The 15,980-nt window shown below is 45.3% G+C and overlaps 1 protein-coding gene across 1 annotated transcript in view; it reads right to left on the minus strand.

Annotated features, from left to right (window-relative positions):
- Ncam1 (neural cell adhesion molecule 1) overlaps positions 1–15,980 on the minus strand; it is a 98,336-nt gene that overhangs the window by 62,464 nt on the left and 19,892 nt on the right. Inside the window, exons 2-4 of the mRNA XM_050156270.1 lie at positions 3,277–3,351; positions 1,452–1,670; positions 432–575 (exon numbers count right to left, since the gene is read on the minus strand). Of these exons, the coding sequence (XP_050012227.1) occupies positions 432–575; positions 1,452–1,670; positions 3,277–3,351 (438 nt within the window). The remainder of the gene's footprint in view (positions 1–431; positions 576–1,451; positions 1,671–3,276; positions 3,352–15,980) is intronic.

The following is a 15,980-nucleotide window of genomic DNA, read 5'->3' on the forward strand; positions in this document are numbered from 1 at the left end:
CTTGTGTTTTGTTATTTATGAGACAGAGTTTCACCGTGTAGTTGATTCTGGTCTGGAACTCACTATGTAGGCCAGGTTAGCCTCAGACATATAGCCATTCCTCCTATCAGTTTCTGCATGCTGGGATTACAGACACGTGACACAACCTGGCTATCTTGTCCTTTTTCTTATCTCCAGGGTTGCGTTTTAGACTGAAATGAGAAAAGTAACCACTGGACCATAAATACAGATGAGATAAGTCTACAAGGGATATGTCTTCTGCTCTGGAGAGACAACCAGATGCCCGACCATACCAGTTACAGATATATATCTCTTTGGGTCCAATAATTTGCATGTGGGTTCCAGGCTCCTCAATTTGTGTTTAGATGGAATATCTCTCCCAGGGGTGGAAATCTAGGGGACCAGAGAGCTCATGAGAACTTAGGTCTTACCATCTTTCTTCAGGATAACGTCACGGCCTTTGTGTTTCCAGATGATGGTTGGGGGCAGAGAGCTGACCACATCACACACAATTACCGCATCTTCCCCTTCCTTGAACTCCTGTGGGGTTGGTGCATTCTTGAACATGAGCTTCTCTGAAAGGCAGCATGAGGAGCAGAGTGAGGAAACCATACCATCTTGTAGAACTGTGCTGCCTGATTTCAATCCCAGGCCAGTTTCCACCCACAATATAGTGGCAGAGGAGGGGCTCCTGCTCAGCTCAGTACTGGGTCTTGGATGAAGGCAGAGCAGCTAGCATTAAGGGGTCTCTAGAGGGGAATGGACTCCCTGCTGTAGTGATGATACACTGTAGTGATGTGGTGAGTGTTACATCTATCCTACAGTGACAGTGAGGGTCACTGGTTATTTTTTGGTCTTTCACTCCGACCTCACCCTAACTTCTTTACAGCAGAGAGAATTCCGAAGAATGAGAGCATACTGAATGGCAATAAATGCTATGCTGCTCAACACCTACCTGCTAGCTGTCACCTATCGTGACTTGAGCCAGCACTATGTGTAGTAAGAAGGCAATGAGATGTCACTGCCAGGCTAGCTTCCAGTGACAATGGAAACTACCTTTTATGAGCAGTATCAAGTATTTGCATATAATACCCCATCTCACTAGGTCTTCGGTCTGCATCACCAGCAAAGGAAATGGGATTAAAAAGGGAAAACCTAAACTGTATGTCTATCATTATCACTTAGAAGTCATGGAGGAACCCATGGTAGCCCTTTAGGAACTGTGTAGTTTCTGGCATGGAGGACAGTGGGAATGTAGACTCATAAGACCAGTGAAAACCAGCCTTATGCATTCTAGGCCAACGATGAACCATTTGAGAATATACCAGAACTCTTAGCATCTTGGGATAGACCCTTATTGGTCCGCCTGTTGTCATCTCTCTGCTTTTGCTACACACCCATGTTTCTTTCTAACAAGGGTGGGAGTGAAGAGTACACATGAGGGCTCTTACGGAAGATCTTCACGTTGACAGTGGCCTCAGACTGGGTGCCATCCTCGCCAGTGACCACACACTTGTAGATGCCGGCATCATCGATATTGGCGTTGTAGATGGTGAGCGTTGAGGAGTCGTCATCGTTCCACACCACTGAGATCCGCTGCTGGTTTGGGCTCAGCTTTTCTCCGTTGGGGGAAAACCAGGAGATGTCCTTATCTTTGGCTTCTCCTGCCACTAAGGAGGAAGAGATTACTTTCAGAACACAGAATGTAAGAAGATTAATCCCTTTCGGAGTATCAGTGGCTACCTAGTAAGAGCTCCTCATGGCAAAGACTGGAAGACTGGAAAGGGATCTCTATCATCAAACCTTTTGCAGCTCTGTTCTGTGTCTGTTTAATTATGTCATAACATCTCCTAGAGTTGAAAGAACTCATCAGCTACATGTGCCTGTCATGGTTTTTAGTGGTCCTGTCCTTCAGGAAGGACACTATTTGCTGTGAACCTACTATGCCCCATGCACTAAGCTAGAGACAAATGTATATTATGGAATGGGAAATAAAGAGGGGTTATTTTATACGAGACCTGGGTTCCAGGACCTAGTTGACCTGAACCAATTGATCAGGATGTAGAGGGTGGATACTGGTCATCTGAGTTGAATATAAGAGAAACTGGATAATCCAAGAGGTAATATTCCAGCCATTTTGACTTCAGCAACTGTATGAGTGACATTCTGATGCCTATTGCCCAGGCAATCCCTTATATGCTCTGAGGAGACAGAATATCAGCAACGCCTCTCTTTCTGGACACCTGTGAGGGGCACTACGATTACTCAGCTGCCTAAAAGCAAGGTTGAGTCAGGGTGAAAGTCTCTCCAAGCCAATGTTCCTTCTTTGTCCTACTACCTATGTGTGGGTACCAGCCTGCATTGCCTAGCCCTGTGGAGATGTTTGGTATAGACATGCGATCTTCCTTTTGGGGTCCATCCCGTTTTCAATAAATATCACAATTTGCAAGATGTGCTGTGGGCACTAAGGCGCTATCTTCAGATCACTGAAACTGCAGTAATGATGGCAGAGCTGGAGAAAATGTTTCCATCGGCCACAGCCCTCTGATCAGATGCAAATCATGGTGGCAATTAAAGCTTTTTTCCACCCAAAGCTGCTTGTTAAATGACGCGGCTCACACCTAGTTCGGTTCATTCCTGTTTCTGTTACATTCCAAATCCCAGGCATGTCATCTGCAAATGCCTCGAAGCCTAATTCCACGTACTCTCTTCCCCTGGATGTTTCCCACTTATGATCAGGGTATATTTCCTAAGGAAGCAATAAGAATGCCAGCTCTGATATATCCCAGCATTGTGCACGTTTGTGATGGTGATGGACAGACAGAACAAATCGGTTGTAGAGAACCAAGATATGTGTCTTCCCAACCAGTGGCACACATCCTCAATGCACTTTCAACACCTTGACTTTTCAAGGTCTGAGTTATTCTAAGAAATGAACCTTAATCTGATCTATAGAGGCATTTTTTTTCTAAATTTATTCTGTATTCCAGAACTGGCTACAGACAAGAAACAAGATACAAGACCTGAGATGATTCACTCTGTGGGGTATATGCTGGTTTTCCTACAAACCCCTTTGATATGCCCTAGTGTCAAGCAGAAATATAGACAGTGTTTCTCTTCACTATTTAAGAGAAAATCTCTGAGCATGGTTTGGAATGGTTACACTGCTGACCTAGAGGAGAACAGTGGCCAGAATTCTAGGTCTGGCACCCCCAGCTTCATCTCTGAGGATTTTGGAGGCAAGCTTTGGAACGTGATGGGACCCAAGACACTTGCCTTGGCACAGGAAGAATTTGGACTCTCCAACGCTGATTTCTCCCTGGCTGGGAACAATATCCACTTGCAGGGAAACTGAAAAAAAAAAAGAAGAAAAGAAAGAAAAGGAAAAAGTTGAGTTCAAACATACCTTTAAAAACTTGAGATCAAACCCCACAGCATTCATTCAAAAATGGGATTTTCAAACTCAGCTTTAAAAAAAAAAGACTATGAGGTTTATTTGGCTTCTGAGAACTTGCCGCTGTCAAAGTGACTTTACCCTGTAGCCAGAAGTAGATACAGCCCAGATCACTCCTACATGCTATCTACTGTCAAGAGCAGAAGGGTCCCCTGGGCCAGCTATGTTTTGTATTCACAGAAAGAGCCGGCCAGCCAGTTCCTTTTGGGTGTCAGTCTGAAGTGTCTCTAGGGCAGGCAGCTCGTCACCCCAGAACCATGCATAGGGTTAGCTTGTCCACTCCCTGTGCTGCCATGCGTGGTCACAGCGAATCAGCCCCATTCTAAAGCAGGGGTGCTGATGAGAGTCTGCAATCAGGGGTGCTGATGAGAGTCTGCATTGCCCTGCAACACAGAACCATCACACCTATCTCCGGAGATCAGAACGGTCAGCCAGTCTGCTGTGCTTCTGAAACCCCACAGCCTGCGCTTCGTGGGATTCTTTGCATTCCTGGGGCTACTTTTTCCTGCATTTTTATTTGAATATCCATACGCTCAGTCTCCCCATGGTACTGATAAGAAAAAAATACATAACACCAGATCTCACCAATGCCCGCTTCATTCTGCTTCTCGTTTATCTCCTTAGAGCAGATAACGACTGTTCATAAAAACACAGTTTTAGGATAGGGAAGCAGAATTCTTTATTCATTTGAAATCAGCTTCCTTCTGCCCCTGCTCTCTTTAAGTAAATCTAAAAGGCGAAGGCGAGTACACATCGGGTTCTACAGACAGAGCTCCTCAGAGCCATTACGAAGCAAGCACCAGCCCTGCCCTCCACCCTCCGATAAAAACCCAGGTTGGGTCATAGAGACACTGAGCTCTTCCTTCCAACAGCCATTTTCTGTGCACAGTATAATGGAGGGAAAGCTCGTTGCCATGGTGACCGGCTCTCAGGCAGGGCTGGTGCAGCAGCTCTGAGTATGGGCTCATGAGACAGGAGGCCACAGTTGTGCTCAGCAGAATACAGGGATCAAAAGGTCTGCCTGGGGCTGGAGAGGGAGTACATGGGGAGGGGGAAGGCAGAGTACTGGGGTACAGCTTTCCTAACCATCCTGACAAGGCAGATCCAGAGAAATTCAGCAGAGGCTATAGAGGGAAAGGGGTGAAGTGGAGCCAGCATGGAGGAAAAAAAAAATGGAAGGAAGAAAAGGGTAAGGAAAAGGGTTCAGGGTCAAGGAGAGGAGGGAGCTGAGCTCTCCTCTGCGGCTAAGAGGCCGAGCTTGGGCGCTTTCAAAAACATGGACTGCGGGGGATAGTAAAATATAGGGCGTGTTTTCACCTCCACTTTGCTGTTGCCAACCAGTCTGGGAATCAGGGCTTAATTCTTACCCAGGAATTCATCCTCCCCACCCTCAACCTTTCTGTGCCTAGCCCTTGGTACACACAGTTGTACTGGGACATGATGCTGGCAAGGACTGAGTCCATGGTCCAGATGCAACTAGCTGGGGTTGCTTTCCTCATCCTCTCTAGCTGGACTTAGGTGCTGCTCAGTTCCACACTGTGACACTGGGAAGGGGTCTCAGAGATCACCCTGACCTGCCTTTTCACTTTCCAGATGTGGGGAGCAATGAAACGATTTCTTTACAGTCATTTCTAGGTACAGGTCTGTGTTGTGGAGACCAGGCGTCCTGGCTCTCCCCAGTTCTAGCTCACTTTGCAGTGTGATCTTTGTGGAGGGAAGATATTCCCACTGAATGTAAGAAATCATCTGGATATACTGAATGACAGCCCTTAGCAAGGCCATTTTCTTAGGGAGTATAGAAAGCCCAGGTTTGAGCCCCTCTGCTATTCTGAGAGCTTGGGGCCAAGGAGAAGCTTTCCCATTGTTTTTGGTGCCTCACACTTCATGGAATGGATGGTACTTTGAAATCCTGAAGCTATGCCTCCAACATGACTTACCTGAGCAATATCCCTTTGTGGAGTTTCCAGGGCATTGCCTGAAAGCAGGGGCATACTTCTGCCTGCAAAGTTCGCCGGCCCATATGCTGAGCATTAGCTGGCGGCCTCAACATATGGATCCCGTTACTTCAGTACCCTCCCTGCTGGAGAATATTCCTATTCTGAGTGAAAAAACAGCTTTCACTTTAAAAAAAAAAAAAAAAAGCGCCTTTCAAAAAAGAACATGACTCTCAAGGGGGAGTCAGGCTGAAGAGCTTTCAGACCCAAATGTAGCCAGGATCTATCTATGGACAGCTGAGAGAAAGAGAAATGAGAATTTCAAAGGAATTCCCAGCTTAACGGGATCCCTCACGCACATTTATCATCAGTTCTAAAAACAGAAACCTTCCATGGAGACTGCTGGCCCTTTGCACACAAGGAAAAGAGACTGATTTCTCCCTCAAAACACCAGACAGGACTGGGACAGAGGCGCCTAGACACTCTGCAAACAACATTTGGATGCTTTAGACTATAGTCAGTGGCAGGTTATTCTCCTGCATACGCCAAACCTTGAAATATAAGGTCTAATAACGAGAAGTGGAAACCCCGTGGGAAACTGTAAACTCCTTGACGCCCCTGCTTGCTCCTTCCCTCCACACCTCCCATGCTACTTTTCATTGTTTGCAACAAAATCTCCAGAATTGTGTCCCACCTTCTTCTAGCTGTGTGTGCAAGGCGATGTCCTCAGTGGACACAATGCACACCTTTAAAGCCACGTGTGCAAGCATTCGCTCTCTAATCACGTGTCCCGTGCCCTGCTCTGCTTCAGCCGTCTCTGCATAAACACTGTCATCTAAGCTGCAGATGAAGATTAATGGTCCCGGCCTCAGGTGTCTGGACCTGGGTGGGCTTTGCCGGCCGGGATCACATTGTTCAGTAATTTCCATGTTAAGCCCACTTGCAGCTAGCCTGCACTATCATGTTTACAAAGGCATTTCGTTATACCAATCTACTAACTGTTGAGAGAGGAAAAAGACAGGCAGAGGGAGCTGCATCCATCATTGGCAGGAGAGGAAACTGAGGTGCAGGAAAGGAAATACTTCACTTAGGTGATGAATTCAACCAAGACTGATGAACTAATGAACAAACATCATTTAATTCTAATGCTCCAGCTCATGTGTTTCCATTTTATAACTACTTTGAGCCTCTCTCTCTCTCTCTGTCTCTATCTCTCTCTCTGTCTCTGTCTCTGTCTCTCTCTCTGTGTCTCTGTCTCTCTCTCTCTGTGTCTCTGTCTCTCTCTCTGTGTATGTGTGTTGGGGTAGGCCAGAAGTCACTCTCAGGTGTATTCAGGAACCCCCCTCTTTGCTTTTGGAGGATAGCATCTCCCATTGGCCTGGAGCTCATCTAATTAGGTTAGCCTGCCTGACCAGCAAGCCCCACGGTTCCACCTGCCTTCACCTCCCCAGCACTGGTATTATAAAGCACACACCACCACACCAGGCTTTCCCACATGAATCCTTGAAGATCAAGTACTGTCTCTCCAGGCTCCTAGGACAGTTTTTGAAGCATCCAAATGGGTTTATTATAACCTGTTAGCTCCCATTCATTGTTCTCTCTCTCCAAATCACGGGCTAGATATTTTTGTACACAAATATTTCAGTCACATTGCTGTCACCATTTCCCTGTGGTTAATGGTAACTGTCCTCTTTGCTCACAGATGATAATATCATGACTCCCATTTGACAGATGGGGGAGCAGAAGCTCAAGGCCTTGACTGATGGTCAAGATTCAAGCACACGGTGACAAAGTCCAATGTTCCAGCTGTTTCTCTCATACTACGCTAATCCCTGTGTGCGAATATTTTTAAAAGAAGATTCTGTCATTCAATGAACTGAATGGTCCACTTCTCCTCATCTCATGGAAATAAGTCTGGGGGAGAGTGCTTGGCTTTAAAATATATCTGTCATTTTCAACCTTTCTCTCTCTCTTCCTTTCTCTTTAGTTGAATGTCCTAGAAGCAATGCTTCCTCTTTTAGGTGTAGATAGATGTTTCATATCTCCCAACTTCCTAGCAAAAGCATGCTATAAAGTCATAGTTACTGAAGAAAAGTGAATTAAATTTCAGTTCATAAACGATGCTAAGGTACTTATGGGGAGAGTTGGGGATCTTGTTAGGTAAAGCGACAGCAAAAAATTATCCTGATTTCCAGAGGGGTTCATAGATTTCGCTTAAATCAGCAACTCCTCACAGCAGTTGGATTCTACAAGTTTTCTTTTCTAATTCCAGCGTGTTTGTGGCATAGGAGCTCCAGGTAGAAAGTAAACTTGGTCTCTGTGACCACTTGAAAGCATTGTTGGGAGGGTTTTTCTAGAACCTGTTTAATAACGGCCAAGGATTTTTGAAAAATTTGTTGAATGTAGCTTTTATGTTTATTTTATTAGTTGTTGTTTTAGAAATCAACCATAAATTTTGCCATTTGCAATCACCTCTGTGGAAAAACTTTTTTTTCTAACTATAACTAGGGGGCCTTTCCATGTGATCATAGTTGCTGTAATTCCAGCCTCAGACAAGTAGGACAGGAACATAGGAACCCAGAGCCCCTACTGACAGTGGCATTTTAGGCTCCCTGTTAAACACACGGAACTCAAACTAACTAATGTGGCAATCATCCAAGTGCTTAAGGCCCAGGTTTGGCTCATCTGCTGGAGGGCGAATCTTAGTATGACTCGTGTTAGCTGTATGACCATAGCCAAGCTATTTAACTTCCCAGTGTCTCTTCTCCAAAACAGAGAAAAGAAAACTACCCACAGCTTGGGAAAGGTTATGTGAATTAATACATGGAAAAAAAATCACATAATAAGCTCCCAATACTTGTCTATTCTGTGCATAACCTTCCCATTGAGATTATTTCAGTTGGAGGGAAGCAATGATTTCCTTTATGGCTTAAAAATAAAATTTCTTTCCTAAGTGATCTAATCTGTGGAGAGGCAGCCTAGTTCTGCTTTTTACATTAATGTATCTGTTTGGAAAAGACTGAATTCAGTCAGAGCCAAAACACAATAATGGAAACACTGAGCAGAGCTCCGGATGGACCACTTCACCTTGGCTCCAGTGTTCTTGTCTATAACAGCAGAGAGACTGAACTCAGATGCTCGGATTGTCACAAGAGCTAAATAGGAGAAGGTTGCGGTTAAGGACTCAGGATCCAGAGTTAAGGAAACGGTTTGGGTTCCAGTCAGGCACTTAGTAACAGAGTTGATTGGCAGGTGAATCTAAGTCCATATTCTTTATCTCTATATGAGCATACTGACCCTATAGACCTCATATGGGTATTGAACTGATTTAGAAAGATATTTTATATAGTCATGCACACACACACACATACACACACACGATCTAGACTTCCCCTACAATCACAAATAAATAAAATATCCAATAATGTTTGTAACAGCAGGAACGAGACAGTAGACATTTCTTGTATACTATCATAGCTAACATCTCCAGTCTATTGATCTATGTGTTTATGTCTATGTGTATGTCCCAATGCAACCACTGAGAGCTCATACAAATGTGTATGTACATGTGTACTAATGGGATAAGTCCGAATGTAAGATTTGTACTGCTGGAAGAGAAACTTGGTATGAGTAAATTTATCTCATTTAAGGGAAATTAGATTAATAAATTTCTTTATGGCACAGGGATGTCACTCATATCAGTCCTGCAGTTGTGTCTTGAGCTATTGTTGGCAGTAGCTGTTCAGGAGAAAGTGAACCCCAATTGTAAACCCCAAAGCCGACGCTACTTTAGAGGTACTATAATGTATATGTTCTTAGAGATCTTGATTTCCTGTTGTGTAGAATGGCATCAGCATGGAAGACTACATTTTAGTTGCTACTGGAAGCATCAGAGCTTACTACTGGTTCAGAGCAGAACTGGGATCAGCCAAAAACTGCATGAGCACTGCTAATTTTCCAGAAAGAGACTTCAGTCTAATTTTTGTTTAAATTTGACTATTCAGAAGTAATGTAGCTAGGTTCCCAGGTCAGTGGTGATGAATCTATAATCAAGCCACTTCAAAACCTTCCTTATAATGTTCCTACAGGATCATGGTTCCTGGGTTTCTGCTAAGACAGAAGAAAATGAAGACAGAGAAGGAACCCTCTCGGTACAACCAGGGTTTCTTCTGGTTGTGAGCATCTGAACACAGCTGATGTGTGAGAGTAGACCCTCAGACTAGAAGAGAGGACAAAGATGGCTGTTAGGGACAGTAGAGATGGTTTCACATTTAAGTCAGTGGGATAGAGAAACTGGAACGCCTAGAGTAAAGGTAAGCCACACAGGCCGGCTGCCGATAGTACAGACAGATTTAAACCAAATTCACTGGCAAGAGACACTGGGCTCTTTATGTTCCTATACTGAGATGATTTCCAGAACTTAGCATTTTAATAAACCCATTCAAACTTGACATTGTTACCTGTTCAAAGCCATGCAACAAGTGGTATTGGTGAAAAGTCCCTCTATCCTCCCCAGTTCTCATGATTCAACCCAACATGACAGTGGAGGAAGTGACAAAATGATCGTGGCCTCAGAAATCGTCAGTGTTCTATAGCATCATCATTTATACAATAAGGTTGGAACAAGGAAGAGCAATGTTGAGTATCACAACAACAGAGGCCTCCAAGATTAATCAAATAGATCTCACCATTCAAAAAATTCTATCCTTTGGAATTCTGGCAACCAATCACAGAAGCCAACTTGTCAGAGCAAGCATCTCCATTTCTTAGCATAATAAATTACCCGAGCTGTTCTGAATGAGGCAAAATTGTCTGCTGGTTCTATTTCATGGGTCTGTCTTCAAATCAGAACCTGGGGTTGAGCTCTCTAATGCTTACAGCCCTCTTGACCTCTGGAGTTCAGCAATCTTTCAGAACACTTGGCTTCCTGAGTTTGTTGGGTCAAACTATCATCTTATTAGCTCTAACTTTAAAAACCAGATGGTTTCATGTTATTGGAAAAAAGATAATGGAATTGGGCTGATGGGTCAGTGGGTAAGCACTTGCCGTGCAAATGTGAGGACCTTAGCTCAGATTCCTAGGACCCACGCAAAGCTGGAGGTGTATCTGTAATCCCATTGTTCCTATGGCGATGGGAGCAGAGGCCTGAGAGTCAACAGCCTGAAGCTTGTGAGGGAGGCCTACAGCGACATGTGCAGTGGCAGACAATAAGAAATCCTGTCACCCAACAAGGTCGAAGGCAAGGACTGATAAGGCACGTTTGTCTGACCAGGTTCATATGACACTGTCATAGTATACACAGTACACACACACACACACACACACACACATCAGAGACTCAGAGATACACACATATAAAAATAATGGCTGAAAACTGTGGTTGCTGGACCCCAAACTACCTAGCAGCTAGAAAACATAACTCCAGGTTACATCAGGTCTTGCACTTTTGAGTAGAGAGCAAGAAAATCTACATGCTGGTCAGTTTGTTCAGAAGTAAGAATCAATTTCCAGCCTCTCACTCCCACCACCAATGCCATTTCTAATTCTCAAAGGAACACCAAGCAGGGACATAAGCCACACAAACTCTAGATCCACAGATTCAGCACTGAGCCAAGAGAGAATCCAGCCTGCCCATCAAAAAGAGCATATTTGCTCATCCTAAAATACCCTGAAACTTTTACTGTCTTCTGTGTTTGCTAAAGCATCGAGCCAGAAGTATTCTTATAGTGTATCACCAGGGCCAGTTTCCAGTCTGGGAGGAAAATCCTTTGGAGTGGGCAGCAGCCCCGTGTCCTATAGTGCATAACAGGTGAGGACAAGAGTGTTCCAGAACTCCTTGCCCCAAGGAGTGCATAACCTGGTCTATGTGTGCCAAGGGGCTGTACCATGGTCTATTTATAACATGGCTTCTCAGCCTGCTCTATCGTGGAGGGCCAGGATTGTAGAGCCAGTGAGTAGCGAATGGGGTAGTTCTGGGAGGGACCTGATGTGCCCTCATCAACTCTTTTATTTAATCCTCAGGAAAAAAATAGAGGCAGAAAATTCATGTTCTGTAGTGAAGTTTGGAGGCCTTGGGATTGACCGCAGATTTTGACCTCTGACCTAGGGCTGCTTTTTTCTTCTGTGTCTTATTTTCTTTATGTATCTCAGTAGCTAGTTCTGCTTTCTCTTCATGTGATTTACCCTAGCCTCATCTCCATCCCCAAAGAACTAGGGTGGCCAAGTGGAGAAAATAGCTCTGTATGCTGAGCTAAAACAACATGGGTTCACAAAGGCTTGTGATGAGCTGTATAACCTGCCCGATGAGCCTAATCCCCGCGGTACTTTTTATTAATTAATTAATTGACTGATTTTTTTGCTTATATGTTATGTGTATAATATATGTGTATGGAGAGAGTAGATAGATAGATAGATAGATAGATAGATAGATAGATAGATAGATAGCGATCTGCCCATATCTAAAGCTGAGATTATAGGCATGCCCAGCTATGCCTGGCTCTATACATGGGTGTTGGGGATTTGATCTCAGGTCCTCATACTCCACAGCATGCATGCTTACCCACTGGCTCATCAACCCAGTCTTCCGGAGGAAGTTTTTCTTGTTGTTTTTTTGTTTTTTTTTTAATGAAGTTCAGGCTTCTTGTATGGCACCCAGGACGTTTTGATCATGTAGTCTTAGGCTGCTCTCTGAAACTTTTCCTTGGTGAAAATGACTCATTGGAGTCTTTCTTCCAGCCATAAAATGGTACCAACATGAGGCGGGCTCCCCCACCCATCGCTCCCTTCCAACAGCTTCTGCTAACATGGCAAGAAGCTGGGATTATATCTTTCAATATTTGTCCAGCTGTTGTTTGCAGATGTTGTATTCTTTGCACAGAGAAAATAGAAAGTTAGAGAATGCTAGCATGCAACTTCATCCTGAGAATTTTAGATATCGCCCGTGTCTTTCAAAAATGTCCTTATGTGTTGATAGCTGTATGCACATCTGGGCTATTGAAGATACCGAGCTTAATGCTCCTCAAACAACCAGTGCAGAGAATTGTCAAGATCTCTTTTCTGTCAAGTAAAAGATTCTACACATCCAACAATATGTATGCGGTTATTGTGGGCCAGGCTCTGTATTAAATGTTTAATTTATTTAATCTTTACAACAATCTCATGAGGTTGGTAGCGTTTTGTCCTATTGGAAAGATGAAGAAAGCGAGGAAGCAGAATTGAATCCAGGATGTCCCAGCTCCAGGATGCTTGTTTTAGATCCAAACTGACATAGAGTTAGTCTCAAAATGAACTTTGGTGACAGGTGATTGCTTTTCTGCTGGAGGAGCTGGCAAACAGGCGCATGGGTAGAGGAAGACACCACAGGCTAGCAGCTACCCTGACAGAGCCCTTCCTCATTCTGGGAAGTGGCTAAAACCACAGGTACTGAGCCCAGAAGGCCACTCTCCTGCTGCTCCAGGTGTCCCCAGAACCCTATCCTCACCAGCCATGGGCCTGGCCTCAAAGCTTCCCTGCAGCTTGTCCTGCTGCAGATGCAGCTCTGTGCTCAGCGCTGATGGTGGACATCACCAGGGATAGGACCAGAGGAGCTGTATTTTCTCCAGCTGGATGCTCCATTGTCTTCTTTATTGGAAGGCTGGTATGTAAAGGACTCTTCCCTGGGTGCGGTGGGCACACACCTGTTCCCTGGGTGCGGTGGGCGCACACTTGTTCCCTGGGCATGGTGGGTGCACACCTGTTCCCTGGGCGCAATGGGTGCACACCTATTCCCTGGGCGCGATGGGTGCACACCTATTCCCTGGGCGCAATGGGTGCACACCTATTCCCTGGGCGCGATGGGTGCACACCTATTCCCTGGGCACGGTGGACGCACACCTGTTCCCTGGGTGCGGTGGGTGCACACCTGTTCCCTGCGTGTGGTGGACGCACACCTGTTCCCTGGGTGTGGTGGGTGCACACATGTAATCACAGCATGCCGAAAGGAAGGCGGGCTGTTAGAGCCCAGTGTGGGGGTGCACATAAGAACCTGTCTCAGAGCAACAATGCCAGTCTAGCTGCTGAACGGACGGTGACAGATTCACCCTCACCATAACGGGGCGACGATTTGTTGGACTTCCTGCTGGCTCTGAAGTTATGCATCTCAAGGCAGCTGTCTTCTTGAATAGGTCACCTGCAGTGTGACCCTGACATAGGAATTCCTGTGGAGGTCACACTTTTTCATACGGGGTGCCGAGTCCAATCTCAATCAGCACAGCTACTCTCAATCCAGTCGAATGGTGCTTGACCCGCTGGATAATCCACACAGTCACATCATACAAATGTGAGGGTGGGGAGAACAGAAGAATTCTTTGAATAGCACAGCTATTGTTCTGGAGTTTATCGTGCCGCTTTTTGAGTTAGGGAGCCAGTGGAAATGCTTTCCTTAGCATCGCGGCTCTTCACCTGGAATCAGGGTACGAGCCTTACCACCACCGTGGCTTCTCAAAAGCTCAGAACTGAGCAGGGCTGTAGATCAGAATGAGGAGGGGTGGGTGCTGAATACAAAGGGCTGAAGCAGACAGTGCCAAGGGCCAAGGAAAGGACAGTGTAGGCACACAGAAGTGGAGATGTTAGGGGTCTGTGCCATATATTTCATCAGCCAGCAGGATGACCCGTCCACCCATATGACTACTCAGGGTGCTGCTCTCCAGTCCTCAGTGAAGTCTCCTGACTATGCTTAGAGCCTCGCTCAGCCTCTGCAGGGTTACCTCAGTGAGGAGAGGAGCCCCACATCCAGCCCTACTCCAGGTTGGCTCCTAATTCTCCTTGGCATTTTTTATCTTATGATTTATACTCTTAATAACAGCAGCAGCCTGCAGCTGCACTCCAGGAGGCTGGTGGTCTTTTTCTGACTTATGAGGAATCCAATGTCTTGGGCAGGGTTTGCTGGGAGGAAAGTGGTGGAAATGTCACCAGGTAGGAACAAGGAAGAATGTGATCATACCATCCTGGCAGCTGGGATCCCCCCGCCTCTGCCGCCATGTGCTAATCTTTTCCTTCTTTCTGCCTAGAACACTTTTACAACACTGAAGAAGGACTAACAAGTCACACACATTGAACACGAACCATGAAACCCTCACATCCACCATAGATGTTGGCTTGTGTATTTAATGGCTTTTTTTTTTGTTTGTTTTTGTTTCTGTTTCTTTTACAGAAGCTACCATTACTAAGTCCTTTTATTACTCACTTACACCCCCTGCTCCATACCAAACTAGGCTTGGCACAGACACTGTAGCTATAGTACAAGCAAAAGAGCCTTTGGATCCCAAGCTGTGAAATCAAAGGCAGAAGCATGGAACACCTCATGGTACCGTGTCTTCAAGTGTTTTGATGTTCAAGGAACCAGTTAAAAGGTCAAGGATAAATAATGAGGCTCACCCTGGAGAAACAGACATCCACCAATCTCATGCCATGGTGGTGAGTCTTGTTCTAAGGAGACTCTCATTATGGGCAGGGCCTCTTCTTTCACCCCTTGAGGTGATGGAGTCCTTATGGGAAATTTGGACTCAAGTATCTGAGCTGCTTGTTCCTGGATCCTTCATGCTCATATTTATAGAAAAGGAAAACCCACCCATGGGGAAAGTCTGCAAGTAGAGGTAGGGAAAACTTCTTCCCATCATCCTCAGAAGAACAAGCCACTCTCTTGTCACTAGAGTCTACAGAGACCACTGAGATCCTGGCCTAGTGGTCCCTATGTCATGTTTAAATAAAGGACATGAGCAGGATGCAGAAAAGAACCACACAGACGCAGACACAGACACACAGAAAGATGGGCATGAATGTAACATATACAGATTCACATACAGATACACGCAGAGACATGAACATAAACACATAGCCATGAACATAAGTGCACACAGATTCACAGACACACATAGGCTGGGTTATATGATGACTTCAAAGTGAACTTGGGTCATATAGTAGGACCCTGCTTGAAAAAAGTAGATCTTAGAAATCCCTACCACATGGTGACACAGGAACACAACTCACTATATGATTGTAGTGTTACTTATAAAAACATACAGACTGTGTCATCGGCTGGATAAGATGTACACACTCACTTATGACAGACCATAAATGACTTATATGTTAAGTGTTCTATAGCTTTTATTATTTTACTATGTACTCTTTACGTCTATAAAAACTTAAAATGATTGTAAAGCATGTGCCATGTTTCCTAACAGCAGCTTCAGGCAGCTGACTTTTTATCACCCAATCAAGAGACACATGGAGGCACATCCAAGGGGTACTGATGGCCACACAACCTGCTCCCCATCCCCATCTCTGTGACCTTTGGGGGACCAGGGAGCCTGGCTGCAGGCTCCACCCCCATCTCCACTGCCTTCTGGGGGATCAGAGAGCCTGGCTGCAGGCTCCTGCTGTAAACCCCTAACTTTAAGGAGCTACAGGAAGGGATCTAACTCTGCCACATGGGTCTGACTCTACTACAGAGCCCCTGCCACATGGTTTGTCCCTGGCGCTGGGGCCTGAACTCTCCTCAGAGCCACACTGCTTGTTACCTCACACTGTCTGCGCTGGTGTTAAGATATTCTAAT

The sequence above is a fragment of the Alexandromys fortis genome, unplaced genomic scaffold, assembly GCF_014885135.2.
Source record: "Alexandromys fortis isolate MF-2015 unplaced genomic scaffold, M_Fortis_MF-2015_v1.1 scaffold_89, whole genome shotgun sequence".
In the NCBI taxonomy this organism is placed as follows: Eukaryota; Metazoa; Chordata; class Mammalia; order Rodentia; family Cricetidae; genus Alexandromys; species Alexandromys fortis.